This window comes from Lagopus muta, chromosome 5, assembly GCF_023343835.1.
Source record: "Lagopus muta isolate bLagMut1 chromosome 5, bLagMut1 primary, whole genome shotgun sequence".
NCBI lineage: Eukaryota > Metazoa > Chordata > Aves > Galliformes > Phasianidae > Lagopus > Lagopus muta.
The window spans coordinates 37,888,789-37,911,840 of NC_064437.1; the positions used below are offsets into that span (position 1 = coordinate 37,888,789).

Consider the following 23,052-nt stretch of genomic DNA (forward strand, 5'->3'; position numbering starts at 1 on the left):
CATCTGTTATAAGCAGAGCAGGCAGCCTGCCCTCAAGGTAACAACCCACACTGCCCATGTGTGCATCCAGGCATGGTCTGTAGCACAGAGGCCAGCAGCAGCAGGGAATATTCCATTCCATTGCTCTTTCCACTGTGATTCTGCTTGTGTGCACCAGTCTGTGCAGCTGCTGTTAGTTCACTCATGCCTACAGCCTGCCCACGAGGCAGCTCTTGGGTGCTCAGTTCTAAGCCAGGTGCCACTTTGTTCACTGCTCTTCTGGTAGCAAAGGCTCAGATATATCCTTGCAGCATCCAAAGGCTCCATGTAACAGCGTTCCTGCCCCTACCAGCTGCTTGATGTGCAGCTCCCTGCCCTCAACACCCAGAAGCCCTTTTGCTTTTAGAGACATTTGCCATCTTTCCACTCTCTCATCGGAATAATGTTGGGCTTCTGCAGCCTCACCATAATCATTTCCCAAGACACATTCCTCTTCCACTTTTTGGCACCCTTCTTGCTGAATGTCAGGGGAAGCTCAGTTCCTTCAGTCGTTTTCAGAATCTTTCAATGGAGACTCAGATTATTTACTTAGAGTAATGGTTTTAGTACAGACTGCATTCTGAGCTATCTTGCATGTATGTCCTCAGCTACAAGAATACCAGAGCCTTGGGTTTATATGCTGGCACTGAATCTCCTGATTCTGAGTCTCATTTGATCTCGTCTTGGGGCAGATTAGCTTTGTTCAAGTACTTCTGTGAGTTTGTTGTAGGGGAATGGTATTTCAGAGAACCTTCCTCAGAGTAAGAGCCGTACAGGAGCATTGGGCTGAAGCCAATGGGATGAGTTTCAACAAGGCCAAATGCCAGGTCCTGCACTTCGGCCACAACAACCCCAGGCAAGGCTACAGGCTTGGGGCGGTGAGGCTGGAGGACTGCGTAGAGGAAATGGACCTGGGGGTATTGATTGATGCTCGGCTGAACATGAGCTGACAGTGTGCCCAGGTGGCCAAGAAGGCCAATGGCATCCTGGCTTGCATCAGAAACAGCGTTGCAAGCAGGAGCAGAGAGGTGATCGTTCCCCTATATTCAGCACTGGTGAGGCCGCACCTCGAGTACTGTGTCCAGTTTTGGGCCCCTCACTGCAAGAAAGACATTGAGGCCCTGGAACGTGTTCAAAGGAGGGCAACAAAGCTGGTGAGGGGTCTGGAACACAGGCCATAGGAGGAGAGGCTGAAGGAGCTGGGAATGTTCAGCCTGGAGAAGAGGAGGCTCAGGGGAGACCTTATTGCTCTCTATAACTTCCTGAAGGGAGGTTGTAGTGAGCTGGGGGTCAGCCTCTTCTCTCGTGTCATTAGTGATAGGACCAGAGGGAATGGTTTCAAGCTACGCCAGGGGAGATTCAGGCTGGACATGAGGAAGTATTACTTTTCAGCAAGGGTGGTCAGGCACTGGAATGGACTGCCAAGGGAGGTGGTGGAGTCACTGAGCCTGGGGGTGTTCAAGGAAAGTCTGGATGTTGTGTTGAGGGACATGGTTTAGTGGGAGCTATTGGGAATAGGTGAACAGTTGGACTGGATGATCTTTTAGGTCTTTTCCAACCTTGGTGATTCTATGATTCTCTCTGGCATTTAGAAAAAAAAATGACTTGGTAACTGGAGACTCCTTCAGCACCAAGCGGGTTAAAAAAAAAGATGTTTATCTTTGGAGTTTCAGCTGAACAAAGGCTACACAGCTAACCATTGTTACCTGTGCTAACTGTTGCCTATCCTGCACTTACAGGATTGAGAAATTGACACTTCTATGTAACAAAAGACAGACAGCAGATGTGCTTGCTTGCAAAACAGCAGGTATTTCCTGGGCAAATCTGTCAAAAACATTAAGAAATAACATTGTAAAAACCAGCTACATTTACTAAAAGATTCAAACATTAAGTACATCACTTTCTTATTGAATTCTTCTGCATAGAAACACGATGCACAACTTGAGGATGAGCCGAAGGCACTCTGAGCTAACTGTGGCTGGCACAAGCTGCTGTCACTTATTCAGCCAACGCTGTGAGGAGATGGCTGAGCATCCCAGACAGCACACCAAACACCGTGCTGCGGCCAGGCCTGCAAGCACGAGAGGGCAGTGTCATGCTGCATGAGAAGGGGAAAGGGTTTATTTGATAAGGCTTATCAGGAGCAAATATTTCAGCAGATTTAACAAGCCAAGCATCCTGCTGATAAGGTTATTAAGGCAGAACATGTAGGAGAAAATACATGGAGCTTACTTTATTTTTATTTTTTATTTTTTAAGTTTAAAACTGAAGGGTACAAGATGTGACAGCTGAGGAACAACCCCTGGTTATCTGTTGGAAGGACTAACACCTGTGTTTCCAATGCCTCTGAAAGTTAAACTGCCATCAGTGAAGAGGCCAAAGATCCAACAAATCAGATACAGCAGCACCAAGGACAGAAACAGCTCAGTTCAGGCATACTCAGCCCACTAAGTTGTGACCCCAGGCACCCTCTGACATCTCTATCTTGTCCTTTAGTGCTCTTGCCCCTTTTCACCTGCAATGCTCTTAGTGAGGACTTAGCTTCTGCCAGGGCTTCATATCACACCACCACCCTGGGACACTGACAGACATCCAGCACAGACCCCAGTTTGTCAGGTGCTGGTGCTCCAGGAATGTTTGTCACTGATTATCTGGCCTCACCAGAACCTGAGGATTTGCTTCTAGGAACTGATGTTCCTATGTCTCTGGCCAAGGACATCCCTGGGAAACTGTCCAATGCTCCTGTACTGTTCTTACTCTGAAGAAGGTTCTCTGAAATACCATTCCCCTACAACAAACTCACAGAAGTACTTGAACAAAGCTAATCTGCCCCGAGATGAGATCAAACGAGACTCAGAATCAGGAGATTCAGTGCCAGCATATAAACCCAAGGCTCTGGTATTCCTGTAGCTGAGGACATACATGCAAGATAGCTCAGAATGCAGTCTGTACTAAGACCATTACTCTAAGTAAATAATCTGAGTCTCCATTGAAAGATTCTGAAAACAACAACACAGTACACTTCAGACAGAGTGCTGTAATATGTTGATTTCCTATTTAACAGATCAGTTACATTCAATAAAAACACAGAACCACAGTGAAATTAACACACTGTCCATCTCTTCTATTCCTAGATCATGTTCTCGAGAAGGCTGCAGCTAAAACACAACACTTTCCATTCTGCTCCTCTCTTCTGCACAACTTAAGTACTGCAAGCCAGATTAATTAAGAAGTTTAGGCCAGCCATTTGAGTAGGTTTTACTCACGCAGGTGCAGAGAAAAATGCTCTGCCACGTCCCACTGCATAGGCATGCCATTGTGGCATGGCTAAGAAGCACCACTAGCAAAACGGCCAGCCTCTAGCAAAGGATTCAAGGCTGCTGAGAACAGGTGACACCTGACTGGAAAGCTGTGTAAGCAGAAGGCACAGAAATGTGCCACAGAAACAACTCAGAAGACATTGAAATAGCTATAAAAGAGACTAGAAGCATACAAGTCAGAGTTAGGCTTTCCATAACCTCAGAAAGAAATGAAAACAACACCATACACAGCATTTCTAGCTCTCACTGTTTCCAGCAGGCATGCCCTTAAAATGAGGCTAAAATGACTGGTGTGGAATGAGCAGAACTGTAGATGCTCACTGCAATGGTGCCAAGGTTTCATCTAATGCCTCGGCCGCTGAATCTCTATAACAAACAAGTTGATTTCCTCCACTTTCTTCCATTCTACACAATCCAGTTGGAAACAAATGGTTTAATTGTATCTTTGAGGGAAATCAACATCACAGTTTAGGACCAGCTTCAACATTTGGAATTAAACATTTGGAGTAGACAGCACCATGTCAGTGGATCATCAGCCACAAATTTATGAAGGAGCACGATTTCCTTACAGAGACAAGCAGAAGGGTTCTGGATGTTGACTGTGTACAGGGGAAATTTTAACTTGGTAGATTCTTGGACCTTTTTTCCACACCGAAAAATCCCAATGAAGAGGAAACCAACACTGACTGTGAGCAGTTCCTTTGAGGACAACAATCCACAATCCATCCAGGGAGAATGAGTATCTACAGCTCAAAGAAGGAAACAATTTTATTAGTGGATTGACTTAAAAACAAAAACAAAGACTTGTATTCAGGCAGTTAGCTTCATAACTGTGCCAAAAACTCTGGTTTTGTAGTGTGGCACAATCCTCTGAAAGCCACATTTGCAAAAGCACAGTGCCAGTTTCTCAGCTGAGACTGAAAACCAACATACTGGCCAAACCATCAGAAGTGCTTTGCACATACACTACTGGGCAAAAATCTTTTAAAATGTCAGCAAGTCAATGAAGCCACAACAATTTGCATCTGCAAATAATTTGACCCATATTTTCCTCCCTAGTCATGCTTATGCAATGGGAAAAAATACTACTTATATCTCTGCTTTATTTATGCTATTCATACATACTGATTCTCAATTTGCAAGAGCTGTGAGAAAGAAGGTGGGATTTCTTGTCCCAGAAGAGAATAACTAGCAGAAAAGATTAGCTTCCAATCCAAATACAACTATTCCACAGCTAAAATAAAAGCAAATTGGTTACTTCATCAGCAATTAAGCTTCTCTAGAAGTGATACCTGAACTCCTATTCATCCAAGTCATTTTTATTTGCAAGGACTGTTTTTCCTGGAAGGACTGAAAAGCAAAAGATGATTCACAACATGCCAAACATCTGTAAATCTATTGTTTAGAACAAGACATTAGAGCGGAAGCGAGCAGCCTACATGCTGGGCACAGTAAGTTCTGATGAGTAACTAATAACTGCATTATTTTTAATAGCCTTCTGAGAGTCAGAAGTCAGCAGGAAATCCAATATTTCAGCTATTTGGATAAAACCATTCATAGCCTCTAGGGTATTGTTGTTTACTTGCCTCAAATGATAATTCCATCCTAACCAGGTATTCAGAAAATGTGTGATAGCGGAATTGATCAGTCAATGCATTCTGAACATTCTTTTCCAGAAGACTGAGAAATAATTAAGTAGTTCTTTCGCAACATCTTTTGGCTACACTGTCCCACCCACTAGATTCATACAAGGATCAAGAATTATATCTATTATTGTCCCATTACAGCTCTTTCTCTGCAGACTTGAGCAAAATATTCACATCTATTTTTACTTTGTTTCAAGTAGGAGGTTACATTTTCTTCCCCATAGTACAACTCTGCATCCCTCCCAAGGAAAAGCATGTATAAATTGCAATTGCAAGGCAGTGACAACAGTAAATCTGAAAGCAAGCTCAGACCCCACTGCTCAAGTTTGTTTAAGCAAATGAATAAAGATCAAACTAGACGACCATGAATGAATGGAAATAAAGAATTAGATATAGCCTTCACAGGAGTGAGCAGATCCATTTCTCCCAAGGATTACTACAAGCAGATGAAGAAGCCTCCTTCCAGGCCATGATTCACCTATAGGAACCTTCCTCCTGAGCAACTCACAAGGCTTCACAGAGAGTTTTTGGATCAGTTTTGTCTTCCATCCTCTTCTGCCTCACACAGTTCCTGGTTCTGCTGGACACAAGGTACTCCTGCACATCCTCCAGCATGCTGCATGTCCAAAGGAGCATGGTCACCAAGCAGCTACCAACTGCAGACAGCAAACTGCTCTGAGACAGATGTTACACAAGTGGTACAAAAGGAGTGGCACTAGTGCCACATTTCCATGCTGTATTTCCCACCTTCAGCGGGGGATCTCCCAGATTCCCAGAAGTCAGCTGGGACTAGCAAACTGTAGATTTGTGGCAACAAAAAAAATCCAGACAAATCTAAGATCTCTGTAAGAGAGCTGCATACTGTGCTCTTTGTTTGGTCTTCTACAAAATTAGAGGTTTCAGAATGCAGCTTTAATATAAAACCTAACTGTTTTGGTTCAGGCTTGCATCCAAACCTTATAAGGATCAGTTCAGTTAAAAGTTAAAGGGAGCAGTAAAGGTTTCACCATACTTTTTCCTTTGACAGAGAAATGTTTTGACTGGAAACAATTTATTTCAGAAGCCATCTTTCTGCTACATATACATATATATATTCAGGCCACAGAACTGATCCCGACAGATCTTGCTGCAATAATAAATGTGGTGGGTACCCACTGTTTATTCTCAGTTTCAAGTAACTGTACAATTTTACCATTAGGTGGCACCAGAGAATATTTTAACTTTTATACAAAGGGCCCTCTGAAACTGAAGTCTGGAACAGTCTTAAAGCAGATGTATCCACTAAAATTAAAAAACAGTCATCTTTGCTATGCATCTGAGCACTTTAATTACTTGACTATAAGCGATAGCTTTATACAGCTCATTGGGAATCAAGTTACAGCTAAAGCCATGATTTCTTTATTAGCAAGTTTCTTTTCTATTCACTATCACACATGAAAAATACCCTGTGTGAAGCTGCCATACAGTTCAGTTTAAGTGAGATGAACTGCTTTGTAGTGTTTCATTTGTCTTACTGAAAAGAGAAACATCGCTGCCCAAACAATTCCAAATATAAGGTATCAAAATAGCCTTCCAGGACTCTGTGCATATCTGGTACAGTTCCAGCTAGGTCTATGAATAATTTGCCAGTTAATGATCTCTTTTCTAGTTATGAAAGAATACACTTTAGAATACTAAGGCAGGACATGGGCAGTAGCCATATGTTTCTTCTCGAATTCCAGCTAGACAAATGACCTGAAAATTGCTGTTGCAAGAACTTCTAAAACATATGGCTAAGTACAGGGAATTTGTTAGCTTCTTGTGTCAGATCCAAGAGTTTCCAATTATCAACAAAAGATGGCATACCAACCCAATTACTCCTGATATATTCCAGTCAAGACAGATTCCAAGTAACCATAGCTGTGTGGGTGTATGTGGTTTGAAATAACAGGAATCACTGAAAATTTAGTGTAAATAAAAAAAAGTAGACCTTCTACATATTACATCCAGACAAACGTGTCCCAGTGTGCTGAATGTGCTTTCAACAGGAAGCAGGAATTTTTAGGCTTTCTACCAAGGCTGATTTCAAGCCATCATAAACTATTAGAGGTACATTTACTTTCCAGAGTTACAGAAGAGTCCTGCAACAGCTTATTTATTTCATTTGTCAATAGAATGGGAAAAAATACATTTCTTACATCAGATAGCAAATATGTACCAAATCATTCTCTTTTTAAAAAATGATTAATTGCAGATGGCTTTAAGACAACATCCTTGTAGTGCTGAGTAAACATGAGGCTACAATTAACAGTCAGAGCATAAGAACATTATGCACATTACCAATTCATCTGACTAAGTAACAAAGACCAATCCCAGTTTTTTACTCACATGAGCACTTAGATCCAGACTATGAAGACTTCCCACACAATGCCTTAACCTAAGAATCTCTAGATATTCTACTTAGCAATGGGAGATGAAAAATCCTACATTCACGAAAAAATCATAACTATTAGAACTGCTAGCAAAAGAAAACATAAGGAACATACCTGTAAATTAAGTTGGGTTCCATATTCGTTCTTTAAACTGTAGTTATGTCACCTTAAAAGCTATATAAACTCTATCAAGGATTGCCCCCACTCCACTATATATACACTGATATATACAATATTCTTCAAAAAGATTTTCTCCAGGTTAGGTTTAATTACACATTCTTCTTGCAATTAAGATAGATGTCTACATTCATGCTACAATTATATTTCAATTCAGACTTTTGAAAGACTATTTTGAAAGACTAAACTATTTACATTTACCTCCCAAGTACTGCAACAATTCTGAGATTTAAGCCATGGGTGGTAGCAGAACATATTAAATAATTACCCATAGGCAAGCCAATTAAGATGCTTGCCCTTTTATTAGTCATAGCCTCAGTCACTTAAGATGCAGCTCCCCTTGGGACTAATTGTGCAACCCCTACCAGAAGGGAATTTACTCTCTGCACTGCATGCCTCTGCTCTGCTTCACTGGGAGTACAACCTGACTAAAGGCTACAGGAGCATCCCTAAGGTCCACCTGCCAAGGTACAAGCTAGAAGAAAAGTCCAGCTTCTGGGGAAGAGGAAAAACCCTCCAAAAGCTCAAGGAACTTTCCTTAGTATTTCCAGCCAGTCAAGCTAATCGTCATGATGGAGACTGGTTCATTTCAACCAGACAGAACAGAAAGTTCTGTATGTAATTGTTCCTGAACAGAAAGTTCAGGAAAATGATCCCAAAGCCCTTAGTAGTCTGAAAATGAAAATAATCACACTCACGAAAGATGTTTAAGTCAAGAAATGCAATCTTTTCCTGATGGCTCAGCAGCTGCTTTCATGAAGTTGAAAATCATTCACTTAACTAATCCTTCATCAGGTATAATGAATTTCAAGAGTAGCACCTGATCTACTAACAAAAAGGCAGCTTTTTAAACAACTCTGTGATCTAATGCATAATGATGGAAGAGGTAAACATGTTGTAACTTCATATGCTATCTTGAACTACAGCAGGAAGATTCAAGAAGACCATTCTGACCTTTGCTACCTAAACACTATCTGAATCTAGATGAAGGTTTTGTTTCTCCCAAACACAAGATAAAAACTAATTTGTTGTTCTTTATCAGAGCAAATAATATCTGGCACTGTTCATAGGAATTTCCAATATTAACCCACCTGTAAACCAAGGAAAACATTTTCTCATAGCTCAGGAATCAGTGCCATGGTAGCTCATTTGTAAGACACAGGAATGCTGCTTTTGAAACTCAGTCTGGTATGAGGACATGGAAATTTAATGATTAGCCATTGTTTTATCTACTCCATAACAAAAAGTTTTCACAAAAATGTTCATGGTAGCTAACTAGCAATGCTTCCTTACCACTGCAATACCAGTAGTCAGCAGGTTTTCCAAAGCATCTTTACATCAAGTTCTCCTATTAAAACACGGAACAACTATACAGAAAACTGTCATGAGTCAGAACGCCTCTATATAAGACAGCAAATCTACTTGCTACAAAACTAGCCCCAGTTGTCAACCTTGGGCTCTCAGACCTGCACCTAGTAGAAACCAAATACTCTTCCATTTCTTGCTGCGCATTGTACTTGCTTCCTGAAACACATTCTCACATGTTGCTGTTTGCAGTATACAACTGCTCCAACAGTACACTTAAATGCATGAATTATATTTGTGATCCTACTGATATTGGTTAATTTATCCTTATACTTAAAGCCAAGCTGAAGCACTGTTGCTAATTACAGCTTCTTACAATTCTGTACTTAATTATCAGCTTCTAGGTATCTTAATATCAAGAAACATACATCAGCAATAGCTTTAGCTATTTCAAAGCAGTTGTGTCCAGAATTTTCACCATATCAATGGAACATGTATATTAATGTACGTGTGTACATGTACAGAGTGCCCACTCAAGGATCTGAATCCTGTTCTGCCTCCCTCTTGAGAGGGAGGATATTGCAGGTGAGTTCTCCAGCTGATTACTACATCTCACAGGAGATTCCAGCAATCTGTTCCTCTACACCTATATAGGGTCATTCCAGTAACCTCATATCCACTAATGGATTAATTATCTGTTAGACTACTTTTGTATATATCATGTACGTCATCTGCTCTCACCTCAAGACAAACATCACAGCTTTTGCCACTTTAGCACTAGTCACAGTATGTTACACAAAATGAAGGCAAGTAGGGTACAGATTATTTAACAAACAAATTAGCATGCAGCATCTGGATACAAGTCCTTGTATTGCACTGTTATCATGTTCTGTAAATAAGGGTCCCCAACTCAATGTTTTCTTACAACACTCTGAAATCACACCGCTCTTCAACTCCACCAGCGCTAATAGTGTCTATCCCTTGCAGGATGGCTATAGAAGGATACTGCTCTTTGTTAGTTGGAATCACTGCCACACCTCTTAAGCATAATTTAGTCAGCTGTGGTTTTGCATTGTATATTTTAATATCTGTTTATTTTAAATATCCAGAAAGAGTCAGATAAGACACAGACTATTTTACTAAAGAATGCATAACATTCTTAGAGTAAAATGTACAAGACTCCCACAACTATTTAAGTTAATAATTAAAAGGCCTTCCCCTAGGGTTAACCAAGTCAAGTTAGTAATTCAACTCATTTAAAAGAGCACATACTAAGGTAAAAAAAAAAAAAGGAATGGAAGACTAATTACTTTGTATTTCATCCATGCATCACTCTGTACTACAGCTGCATACAGAAGTACAGTATCACTGAACTCTGATAGTTATAAAACAAAGTACAGCAAGGCCCCCAGTTCAATATGCAGGTATGTCTCCTAGAGCTATCTGAGGCTCACTGAGAAGCTTGAATGGCTTTAAACTATCCCAGTGGCTGCACCAGTTTCAACACCGCATCACTCTGAAAGCATGCAGACTGGTACACATACACACACTTGAAGTCCCTTGCATGTTGTGTCTTCATTGTAGAAAATTGTTGCTAACAGCCCTAGCCAGCCACTGCTCCAAGCTACACTTAAAAAGCAAATTCATTTTTACTGATGTTGTTCACAGTTCTGCAGAAAGACTAAACCATGGAGAAGCCAAAGGCAGTGGTTTTTTGCACACTGTCACTGGAATAAACTAGGTGGTTAATTTTTATTTTAAATGAACAGAAAATGAACATCTACTTTCAACCTTTTTTATTTTTATAAACTCGTTTATGTATACTCCCCTACTCAGACTAAATACAGAGAGACAATTCCAGCAGGCAACAGTTTAGCCCTTTGGGAAGTACATCTGTTCCTTCTGCTGCCAGAAAAACAGCACATTAGTGTGGTCAGCCTCACAGATGATGACTATTCACTTGGTGATTTGAACATGTAGCTTTAGGGAAGAGACTACTTGCTGCCTCTGTTAGCCAACAGTGTTTCCATGCCAAACCTAACTCTACCCTCATGCCCTCTCCAGTAGGAATTGAGAGCATTACGCAAAACAAGAGAAAATGAGGAACTCAAGTTACCATAGCAGAGGCTCTGTATTTCCTAAAGACTCTGACTAGCACTCCATGCAAGTGACTAACTCAGAAAACAATACGGGAGGAAAGTGGAGGAACCCCCCAAAAATATGTGGAACAAACTCCTAATAAAAAAAGTGAAGCTCAAAAAAAAAAAATGCAAGAGCACAGCACCTAACTAAAAACCAGAAAATGAGAGATTGGAAAGAAGCAGATGATTCTGGAACAAACTAGTAAATGATTTTTAAATGTGTATGGCTTAAAGAATAGCCAGATTTGTAAAGAGCATGTTACAGATTCCCATAAGGAGAACTAACAGATGTGATTTATCTTGGAATAGTAAGATAAACCATTAGTGAAGTTCCATATAACATTCTTGTACTAAACTAGACAACTGCACATAGAAACAGCATTTGGAATAAGATCATGTAACAGTTTGGAAAAACAAATACAGACAAAAACTGTACACAATTCCTGCATAAAGATGAAAACAGAATAAGACTGAATTAAGTAAATAGGATTTCCAAAGGCAAGTTCACTCCCATGGTCAGAACAGGGCCACTTGCATAGTGCTGCTCATGGTCATGTCCTGAATTGAATCTGTTCATGACTCCAAGCACAAGTTCATGTCCACAGCCTCCTGCCTGTTCATTCTTTGAGCATTCCTTTAAAAGAAAGGCTGTCAATCAGACAACCCTGCTATCTGCAGCCACAATACATTTGGAGATTAATCTAAAGGCAACACCAATTGTTTACAGAACAAAATAGAAGGAATCATTCAGAAAAGAAAGCTAGCAGTATCACTTGAGCTGTAATTAAGATGAACTCTGCCAACGTGTGATCCTTGTAATCACAGAATAAACCCAGGTTTCACTTCAATTCTCATAGCTCATGCAGTAAGATAGAAAGCATTTCTACACTATTATCCCAATAAGTTTTACTTTGAGGTTTTTTTTCCCCCCCCATCTCTTCTGAAAGAGATGTAATACAAATATTAACCCAGAAAGCATCAACACTTTCTTTGGAAGTAGCATCTAAAACATATGAGGATCAAGAGTCAAGCATTTATTAAGCAACGTAAAACACTTTTCGGTATTACCAAAGGATATTTGATATACTGATATGTCTGGATCAAATCTCCATCTGTTGCATGTGCAAATGCATCTACTTCAGCATGTCCACGTAAAAACATCCATGTGCGAAATGTATTTCTCCATGCCTGCTGAAGTTCTTGGATATTTACAGTCACTAACCTGATAAAACACTATTACAGACTTGTTTTAGGAATGTAATTCAGTCATTTCACTGCTTCCTGTCTCTGCCTCTGTGGGCTAGTAAACTCAACTTCAACAGTATGGTTACATTAACCTAGCTTTTCTCGCCATTACTATGATGTTTTTCTTTCTTCTGAGTACTGTGAGTCATTTCCTTAAACCTTTTGCTGGTTTGGCTGCAGCCTTTAGGATACTAGGAACTGCCTGTGCTCCTCTTCCACTTTGGGTTTTAATTCCACTGTGAGCTAGAACTGGTCCTCTGTTTCACAGGTTTTATCTAAGGTATTTTTGTTGAAATAACTACAATTTGACCTAATGCTGAAGTCATCCAAACACAGCTGTCAGTACAGCTTCTTTGAAGCCAAAGTAGTTTATGCTCACAGAGAGTCTGAGCCTTATGTTCTATTATCAATTCTGATAAAGCCCTTGCAGATGACTAGCTGTTTCCCATGCTTGAAAATATGGCTGTACTTTCTGTACTTTGAAATTCTTCACAGCTATGGCAGTTCCTCTACAAACACCCAAGGCTTGACAACAGAGGCAAGACCAAAAGAACAAGAATGTCAGTGCATGAAGTTGTTAACTTCTGAATATAAGTCCCTTTCATTTCTTTCCTGACCAGATCACACAGAACCCACAGAAATGGTTAATAAATAAATCCAGATGTAGAATACAGTCCTCCTGAAAGATATAGCTCAAGACAACAGGTCAAGCAGAGATAAAGATCAAGCAAATTTGCTCTCAGTCATGTTTGAAGCAGCTGGGTGCCAGGCTGCTTGCAGTGCTGAAGTGATTCTAGTTGATTCTAGACTTGAAAACACTGTGGAAAAGCATAAGGTACCACAGGCACCTGTGTAAGGCTTTCCACAGTAAAAACACTACACAGACAAGGGAAAAAAAAGTCACTGCTGAGTAGATAAGAAATATGACCCTATATAAGGCCAGTATACTGATCAATAAAGTACTCTGGCTTCTCACTGTTTTACAAGCACCAATGGGAATGGTGCACAGTTTAAACACTACAGCAACCATCCACAAATCCAAATTCCCCCCTTCATGGCCCAACATGCCAACTCATTTAGATCAGGCCTGCTTGCTTCAGACAAATGCACAGAAAAGCTTACACCACTCTCTTTCCAGCCATAGCACATTTAGAACATCAGTCAGACCAGTTTTTCCAAAAATTTATTCACAAAGTATTCCTTGCCTCTGACAGGCAAACACCCAAAAGTGGAAAAACCTTCCTATCTCCCACTTCTGTAGTAAATAATAAAAAAAAAAAATCAAGTTTCTAGATACTTACAGATACTTACACAACAATACACACAGCTCAGATACTGCTCTCCACAAAGATAAATGGAGCATATAGAGTTATGTAGAATTTATGGTACTAGCTATGCAAGTGGCAAGTAGAAAGCATAATATAAAACACTATCTCCTAAAATTTTTGCCTGCTCTGAACGGGTATAACAACACTCAATTGCACGAAGATGATAGCTTGCAAAATGAAGACTTCAACCACCAGCTTTTCACTGCTCATTATAAGACAGTCTCTCTGCCTCTGAGCACTTGCATGCCTTCTCATTAGGACAAGAAGGTTTTTCTTTTTAGTTCACAGTCAGTTCTTGAAGCTTTAAGATCTCTCATTATATTCCCTGAAGATGTAAGTCTACTTTGAATTTGAACAGATACTCAATTAATATTTCCAGGATTCATACAACCAAAAACTAAAGATAAACCAACTAGCAGTAGTAGAAACATAATAGAATTGAATTAAGACTACAAGTTATTTTCAAGCCTAGCTTTTCCCAAGCAATTCATTCACTCTAAATCAACAACTTGAAATAAAACGAAGAAATTCTTCAATAGCTAAAGGAAAAAGGTAGTAAGAACTCACACATTTTTATTTTGATATAGGAATTAATTCCCTTTTAATTTACTCACGTACATACCAATATAAAGTAGACATAAGCATCTGACAAAGAAATGCTAGAAATTCAAAAGTAGTAGCATTTTTCCACTGGGAATAAGTAAACATCTAGAGTTAAGGGGAATGGAGAAATAGACACCAGAGCTTCACAACAACACTATGATGCTGTAACACAATGGAAAGTACTACAATAATAGCAGGGTTGCACAGTCCCAGACTACAGAAAATAAGTACAAGCACAAATGCAGCAGCCATCAACACAGAAACAAAGGAACAAAAGATACTTACCATCAGAAGGCCTCCAGCAGGCAAGGACTTCCAGCAAGACAGCTTCACCTCCCCCTGCTAACCCTTAAATGAGATCTGGGAAGGGGTGGATCCTGGCTCCACCCTTTCCACTCACTCAGATGCATTGAATGCACCTGAGCTCCCCTGGGTTCCCCTCAGGTGCTCAATCACTGGTTCAGGCCATGACTTACGTTTCCACCACAGAAGCTAACAAAGTTTGCCAGTTTTCTTTTCCTAATAACTAGAATTCCTTGCCTGTATCACACTAAAATATGGTAAAGTCCAATCTAAAGCTTAGTAATATTTCAATTCAAACATTTCAGTCATAATTAAGTAATCTAAGTGTGCACTATAAACACTTGTGAGGAAGGCTCATTTTCAAAAAGAAAAGAGAGCCATCCGATGACATGCATTCTAAAATATGAAGTTGCTATTCAAGAGCCAGAAGAGCAGGACTAATCCGTAAGGCAGAACAAGACAGGAACATTGGTCAACAAATCTTACTAACTCAAGTGCAATTCCACGTGTATAAGTGTAATTACTTAAGTCAAACAGGACAAGCAAGGTCCTATCAACAGGATCAGACATGGAACAGTGATCAATCACTAAAACTCATCGTAGAAACAACAGCAAAAAACAAAAGATACATCTGCATACCTCCAACACAAGCCAAAATCTAGCCAAGAAACAAAAACAAGAAAACAGATTTCATTCTGATACAATCCAAAACAAGAGCTAAGGCTTGGGGTTGAGCTTAAATAGATCTCCCAAGCCCATGGGTGGAGACTGTAGGTGGAGCCCCAGGTGAGGCAGGTTGGGGCAGTTAGAGCATATTAGTGCACTCAGGTGCACTAACTGTCTGTTTTGACAGCATATGTCAGAACACAACCATCGTGGACTGAGATATGAATAGCTGTGTGAAATAACAGAAAGCATATTTCAATCATTCCTTCTAGATTTTTTAAATGGTCACTCACAAACTGCTAGCAAACCAGGCCAAACCATGACAGTATTAAACCTGTATAAGAAAAAAAACAAAGAAAAAAAAATCATTAAATTACAATTTGCTGTTTGATTTCTGGTGGATAAGAACGGCTGATCTTAGCAGCTATTTATCTTGCTACTGGTAGAAATATAGGAACTACGGCAGCCATTTTGCACAACGAGAAAGCCTTGAATGCCTTGGGGTGCCTGTACATGTAAAGGAGACCCTCTCTTAGTTGATGGAACATTATAATAATGTAGTGAATTGCATATGCACATATAACTGGAAAAATAGATGTTATCAATGTGCCATTGGTAACTGCAGCATTTCAGCTGTGTGGGATAATAAAAGTACAAACTACGTGTACAAACATAAGCAAAAAAAAAAAAAAAAAAAAAAAAAAAAAAAAAAAAAAAAAGGCCAGAATCATATAAATAAAGAAGGTTGAATCATTTGGAGCCAGAAACCACTGTAATGTTATTTCCACCGATATAGGAAAAAGTTTAAGTATATAGTTGACATCAAGTGAAGATAAACTCTCCTCAGTGGTCAAGTGATCCCAGAATCACGGAATGTCCCAGTTTGGAAGGGATTTCAAAGATCATGAATCTCCAAACCCCCTGCTACAGTCAGGCAGGGCCACAATCTCCACATTTAATACTAGACCAGGCTGCCCAGTGCCTCATCCAACCTGGCCTTGAACTGCTCCAGGGACAGGGCATCCACAGCCTCTCTGAGCAGCCTGTGCCAGCACCTCACCACTCTCATAGTAAAGAACTTCCCCCTGACATCCAACCTAAATCTCCCTTCCTAACAAAACAAAATGATTTTTAGATACCCTCTCCAGAGTTGCCCAGTCATTCGTGTCTTAAATCTTCCCACTTTAATCAAGTACAGTTGCTTTTGCTCTAATTCTTTTTCTAACATGGAAGAAAAATTATGTAATAAAGATACATATTTGGTCATTTTTGAGAAAATGAAACCTTGAAAAATTCAGACACAATTTTTTTCTTTAATGTTCGTAACAATAAATGTCATAAGCAGTCACTACAAAATGCATGTATGTATTCATGATCAGGTGATGACTTTCTAAAGATATCATTAGGAAAATGCAGACACATTGGCAGAATTTGAATTGTCATAGTAATCACAGTAGATAGACTGTTGTGCTACTGTAACAGAGAAAGAAAGTCTGCAGACTGGTGGGTAACAGCAGAGGCCATACCTGAGGGTTTGAACAGAATTTAAATCCTATTTCCTGTAACATTCCAATACAATATAGCTAAAACTGACAAAGAAATGGCATGCAAATAGGTGAATAAACCTCACTGTGCAAGATCGTTGTCGTTGTTTTGGTGTGAAAATGGAATGGTGTATAAGATAGGACTGCAATAGTTTGTTCTGGAACTGTGTCTGTTCAGTGTTTTGCTGACAGCATTGGTGAAGAAACTAAGAATATGCTTCTTAGGGGCATAAAAAAATAAAATGCAGAAGTATAGCACTAGCACAAATATATGTAAAGAAAAAAAAAAGGAAAACAGTCTTAAAAAAAAAAGATGAAATTCAGCAGGGACAAGCCCAAGAGGTCATACTGATGAAGAGTAAACAACGTCACAAATCCACAGTGAACAACAGCAAGGTAGACAGTAGATTTTCAGAACACCTAGGGATTATAGTGGAGCAGCACAAACCAATAATGTCACACAGAAGAGACAGAACAAACATGATGCAGAGATGAATAAGCAGGTATGAGACATATGGTAAGATCATGCAGTTATGTTCACCTCTGGTAATGCTTCAGCTGGTATTTTCTCTCCAGTTTTGTGCTTTGCATTTCAAGAAGGCTGTAGGCTGTTGTGGAAAGAGTTTGTTGGAGAGCAACAAGAGATAATACCTCTGAATGAGCTGGAAGACTTAGGATTAACTGATTTGAATTGCAGCAAGTAGTATTCAGGTCACTTATTGTGGAGAAAAAGTACTTCCTGATGGTAAGTGAAGCACAGGAATTTCCTAGAGAGGTCACGGAGACCTCATCATTATAAATTGTCAAGAAGATAAACAAATATATTTTCAGAAATGAACTCAGCATAGTTAAGAGATGGACTAGATAACCTTTTTGAGATCTCTTTCAATTTCTTTTTTATAGTTCCACGATTAAATGTAATTATAAAGATGTTTCAGAAATCTCTCTGCTCTTACAGTTAGAAAAATTATCTTGGGAATTTCTATGGGTGGAAAAGTTTTTATAATAGCTGCAGAGAACCTCTTATTTATTTGCTGGTGTGCCTTAAGTACACAGTATGTTAGTACAGAGTAAGCCACTTGATATTATTCTGAGAAATTAAAGTTAATGGGGCCTTCTTGGAGAATATAGTACAACATAATGAAAGTGAAAATCTTACAGGCTGTTACTCCTGCAAAGGAGATAATTGCCATAAATAAAGCATTTCAAAATGCCACTAACATTCATTTTCATCAGTAATAAACCTCTTCTAAATAACTGAAACCAAAGTTAGCATTCTCTCTAGAGAAGTATTTCTAGAAACCACAGTTGACTTATAAAGATTCTGTATGTCTCCTTCTCTTTTCCCACTCTCAGTTCACAGCTTGATGAGCTGTTTTTTTTCTTTTTTTTTCTTTTTTTTTCTTTTTGGACATGGCTCCCAACTTGGAAAAATACAGATAATGGCACTTTGCTATTAATAAATAGATTAACACATTAAATAAATTAAAGATTGCAAACTCTGGAATACTGTGCTGTACTGATAGGTTACATTGTGTCACTCCTCCATTTGTAGATAACCTCTGCATCGCAGGCTTGCGAAGGACAGAGATAGCCAGCTGTCCACTTCATGCTTTGGCAGCAGCCCTAAGGCAGACCTGTAGCTTTGATTGGTGCTCTTTTCTTGGTGACTGTCACTTCTCTTCCTTTGCCATAGGAGAGGGCCTATGCAGCTCTAAATTTTGGAGTTCTATGCAGTCCCAAAGAGAAGTGATTTACGAGCGAATGCAACCTGATTCATCAACCTCCTTTAAATTCATATAAGCTATTCCACCCTGATGGATGTTATATGATAGACTTACTGTCAAGTGTGTGAGTAAAAAAACACTCTTCTATTCAGTTAGGCTTTTTCAGAGATTTGCAGATATTGTTTGTATGTGAGGTGAGGAAAAGAGACCAGGGTGAAAAAATTGGGAGAACACAGCAAAACAGGCATCCTACGCCAAAATGAGAAAAGTCCTTTTATTCTTTTCTTTGATCATGCTACTGGCCACAGAAAAATGACCAACATATGTTATACATGCCAAAGTCAACTTCAGCTAATGTTCCTTCTAGCCATTTGATCTTTTATCTGCCAACTTCCTCCCATTTTCCCCAATTCTATCCACATTCCATATTGTTTTAGCCATTAAAGTGTGGTTTTCTACTTTTCTGTAACATTTTATTCTTCCTCTGCAGTATACTAGAGAAATAAAATGCCACCTTTGCAGCACAAATGATACTCTCCTAAACACATACTATCGATAAAAAAACTTCTATAACTAACACTGCCTCTTTTTTGACCATTTATATAGATTTTGATAGGTTTACTTTTCATTTTTGATCTAAAACCACACCACGGAAGGGTTATTTTCAATTCATGAAAACTAAACCATGTAAATCATTATTTTTAAAGAGATGTTTGATTTACTATATTGTTTACATGGCTGCTGAAAAAATACTGCTGAGTTTGACCATAGCTAATTTATGAGAAAGGATTCTGTGGCCAAGCTGCAGGAACTGATAAAATGCAAAGAAAGGGACCTCACACACTGAGAATCCCTGACTGTAAATCTCACTGCTTTATGAGTGGAAAATACCCAAGTAATTGTTCTGCTCAGAGGTGCTAAGCACCTGTAGCAGCTGTGGGTTGTAATTGGCCCTGTCGACACTCATAACTTGGGAACATTTGGATTGTGTAACTCACAGGTCCTGGCACCCAGAAGACAGACAAGTCCAGCTGGCGCCGATCAGGGGGAAGCAGCAGCTTTCTCTGGACTCCCAGTTGGTTTGATACGGACCATCTTCACTTTCCATCTGCAATAAAAATAGGGTTTTGATGACTAAATTTCTGAACCGGGAAGAAAAGCAGCAGTGTGCTTTCAGCTTCCCCTCAGCCCAGCCATTGTGCTACAAGCAGCAAACAGAGATCCACTCTTTTGAAGATCTGTATTCACATTGTGTTCTGTTGCTGTTGGATCCAGCTGCTCTATTTCCCATCACCATGAGAAGTACCAGGGGATGTTGCGAGCAGCATGCTGCCTGCAGGTCCCTGGCTGGGATCCATGGAGGCTGAGAACAGCAGGAGGAGTAACTGCTGTGGCTGAGCACAGGGAGCTTCAGTGAGAGTGCCTCCTGGTGTGCACCTCCTGGTTGGCAGAAGCACAACCACAGAGGTGTGGAAATCACACTCAAAGCACAATGTGAGAAATTGTTAATGACGCAGTGAGCCAAAATGTCAACCTCTGTACATGTGACTGCATCTTGCAACAAGATCCACCTACCTGACATCCGCCCAGCTCCTGATGACTTCTAACACAGCCCGCCAACCCGGTGTTAGCTCTGAGCTGGGTAAGCACCACTGGAGTCAGCTACCGCTGTCCTACTGCTTTCTGGCAGTGAACAGCAGCGCACATTGGCCACCAGAATCCATACCGTACAATCACAGAACCATTCAGGTTAGAAAAGAACTCTGAGATCACCTGGTCCTATATGGCCCCACAGCCAATGCCACACTGTCTGAACACTCTCCCGCTACACCACTGCACGGTTTTGGACATAGACTGATTGCAAAGCGATACAAACTGCACTGCGGTAAAACCCAATGTTTAACTCAGACTGAATTCTGCTAGTAGGCCATCCTAAGACCTCCGTGTGTAAATTAATGTGGTTTTACCTCCAAGCTCAGGGCTCTGTAACACATCCTCATGTGAAGCACTTTGTGTTTCCAAGCTTCAGAACCAGAAAACCACGAGGGTGGAAGTTACTGTGGTGCGGAGATCTGCCGGCCACACAGGACAGATGCTGCCTCCAATGCGGACAGATGCTGCCTCCAATGCGTGCTCACAAACAAACGTTGTTGTGAACAGAACGAAGTTTGTTTCTTTTCGCTGCACATTCGATCAGCGTTGAGGGGAATCGTGGGTTGATTTTTTTTTTTTTTGGGGGGGGGGGAGGAAGGAGAGGAGAGGGCTGTTATTAAGCGTTTATTTTCCAGAACTAAGACCCTACGAGTCCATCGCTCTCCAGCACATCAGCCGGTGCCACACGGCCGCCGCCGGACCTCCCTCAGAGAGCGGCGGCGGGCGACTGAGGGAACACGGGGGCCGCTCATCCCCCAGCGGGCCCTGCCCAAGCGGGGGCGGCCTCGGGGAAAGGAGGGCGGGCGGGGCGGCGCGACGCTCCCGGAGCCCCGCAGACAGAGACCGGTGCCGCGGGTCGGGACCGCACCCCGCCCTGACAGCCGCCCGCCTCCGCGGCCGCTGGGGGCGGCCTCTCCCCTCCCCCTCCGCTCCCGCCTCCCGCCGCCCCCTCCTCCCGGGCCGCGGCCGGGGATATCCCCGGCCCCTCCCCGGCGGCCCGACGGCGGCCCAATGGAGGCGGAGATGCTGTGCGGGCTGCGGGCGGGCTGGGGGCGCCGCCGAGCCGCGGACGCCGGCCCGGGGCCGCGCGCACTCGGTGGGGAGCCGGAGGCAGAGGCGGGCGGCGGCGGCGCCGGGGCCGGGACTCTGGCAGGCGGCGGCTGGGATGAGGCGGGGGGGCGGCTGTGGGGGCAGATAGCGTCCCGCGGGGAGGCGGCCGAGTGGGACTCGGAGCGGCGGCGGGGGCCGCCCGGCAGCGCCATGGCGGCTCAGTGCGACCCGCTGAGCGGGTACCTGCAGCAGCCGCTCTCCGACCCGGGCTCCAACAGCGAGCGCAGCACCGACTCTCCTGTGCCCGGCTCCGAGGAGGACTCGGCCGGCCCGCCGCGGCCCCTGCACAGCCCCGAGTGGGGCGAGGAGCGATTCCGGGTGGACAGGAAGAAACTGGAGGCCATGCTCCAAGGTGAGGGCGGGGAGCGGCGCCGGCGGTGCCCGGGGGGGCGCGGGGCGGTGGCGGCCCCGGCCGGGACGGAAGGAGGAGAGGGGGCCGTGTTCGGGCCCGCCCGGCCCTTCTGGTCCCCGCTCCCGGCGCTCCTCCTGTCAGTGTCCCGGGGCGGCAGCGCGGCATTCCCGTCCGGGGTTGTGCGGAGACGGCTGCGGCTCGCGGTCTCATATGGAGCTGAGTCCCCGGGACCGCCCCTGTCCCGGCCGCGCCGTGCTGCGGGTGCCCCGGGGACGCCTCGAGGCGCTCAGGTGCCGCGCCGGCCCCGGCGTTGCGAGCGGAGCCGCTCCCGAGAACCGCACCGGGGCGAGCGTGCGGCGGGGCCGCCGCTACGAAGGGCTCGGGCTCTCGAGAAGCGCTTCCGAGCGAACGTCGACCCTGGAAGCGTGCTTTGAGCTCGCCGCTTTCTAGGAACAGCTCCGAAGGCCGCGGCGTAGCGTAGTGGAACGGCAGCATCCCCCCGGCCGGGTGCTGTCCGGGAGGAGCCGCGCTCCCGGCCCTGCCGCTCCTCCCGGAGCCCGGCGGGACGAGAGCCGAGGGAATGGAGCCCGGAGCGCCGTCTGCGGGTCTTTCGTAACTAGAGAGCAAAGCGGTTCCGATGAGTCGCGAGGGGGCGGCGGGGCTTTGCAGCTGACAGCTGGCTGTGTGTGCCTTGGGCTTTTTTCCCCCGGGACTCCGTGCTTTGTCCCATTGTGCCTAGAATTATCTGACTATCTCAGTGGGATCTGCGTGGATGGCTTTGGACAAATAGTATCACGAGCCTGGCTCTGTTTCTAAAAGGCAGATGGATGGTTTTAAAGCCACTGGGGTTGGCACTCAGTGAGCAGTTGATGCTGGGTGTTCCTGCTGCTGACCCCAGAGCCCTGAGGATGAGGTGAGTTCAGGGCTTGTGCTGCCCTGAGGCAGCAGGATGTGTGGGGAGCAACCCAGGAGGATCAGGGTGCTTTGGAGAAGTGTGCTCTTAGCTTTGAGACTGATGTTTTGTAAACTGTGTTACACTCACACCTTAATCTGTGTAAGTAAATTTTCCAAATAAAACCCTAATCGATACGTTGCAATTGTTCATGAGGTGCGTGCCATTGAGAGCTGCAGCCAGCAGGTAGGTAGCTGGCTCTCCTGTTCCAGCACCTGCCTGTCCCTCAGGTGAGAGCCAGCACAGAAACGTGGGTGAATTGGCTGCTGCAGAGCTGTGGTCTGACTCAGTGACTGCAATGATTGGAATTTTTTAAAATGAGATTCTGTCTCCTGGGGGTGGGTTAATCTTTAATCGGTTAATTCTTTTGTACCAGTAGAAAAATCTCTTTATGTCATGTGGTAAAGAGTAAGGAATTCTGAGGAACAACTATCATAAGTAAAAACAACTGTGGCTGAAGATGTACTCATCGGAGTGACTTAGAACTAAAATCCATGGGTATGGAAAAGAAAGCATTGGTAACTTTTCCCTGCTTCTTCATAGGCACCAAA

General features: G+C 42.8%; 1 protein-coding gene and 1 long non-coding RNA gene across 5 annotated transcripts in view; one reads left to right on the forward strand and one right to left on the reverse strand.

The window, feature by feature from the left end:
- The window catches only part of LOC125692980 (uncharacterized), a 36,517-nt gene extending 21,331 nt beyond the window's left edge, over window positions 1-15,186 (reverse strand). For 3 of the 4 annotated variants that reach the window (XR_007376954.1, XR_007376956.1, XR_007376955.1), the window contains exon 1: window positions 14,480-15,186. This is a non-coding gene — a long non-coding RNA (uncharacterized LOC125692980). The remainder of the gene's footprint in view (window positions 1-14,479) is intronic. The other variant, XR_007376957.1, reaches the window with a different exon arrangement.
- Window positions 15,187-21,194: 6,008 nt separating this feature from the next.
- Window positions 21,195-23,052, forward strand: part of BICC1 (BicC family RNA binding protein 1) — a 97,589-nt gene continuing 95,731 nt past the window's right edge. The window contains exon 1 of the mRNA XM_048944858.1: window positions 21,195-21,549. Coding sequence (XP_048800815.1) covers window positions 21,348-21,549 — 202 coding nt within the window. The 5' untranslated portion in view covers window positions 21,195-21,347. The remainder of the gene's footprint in view (window positions 21,550-23,052) is intronic.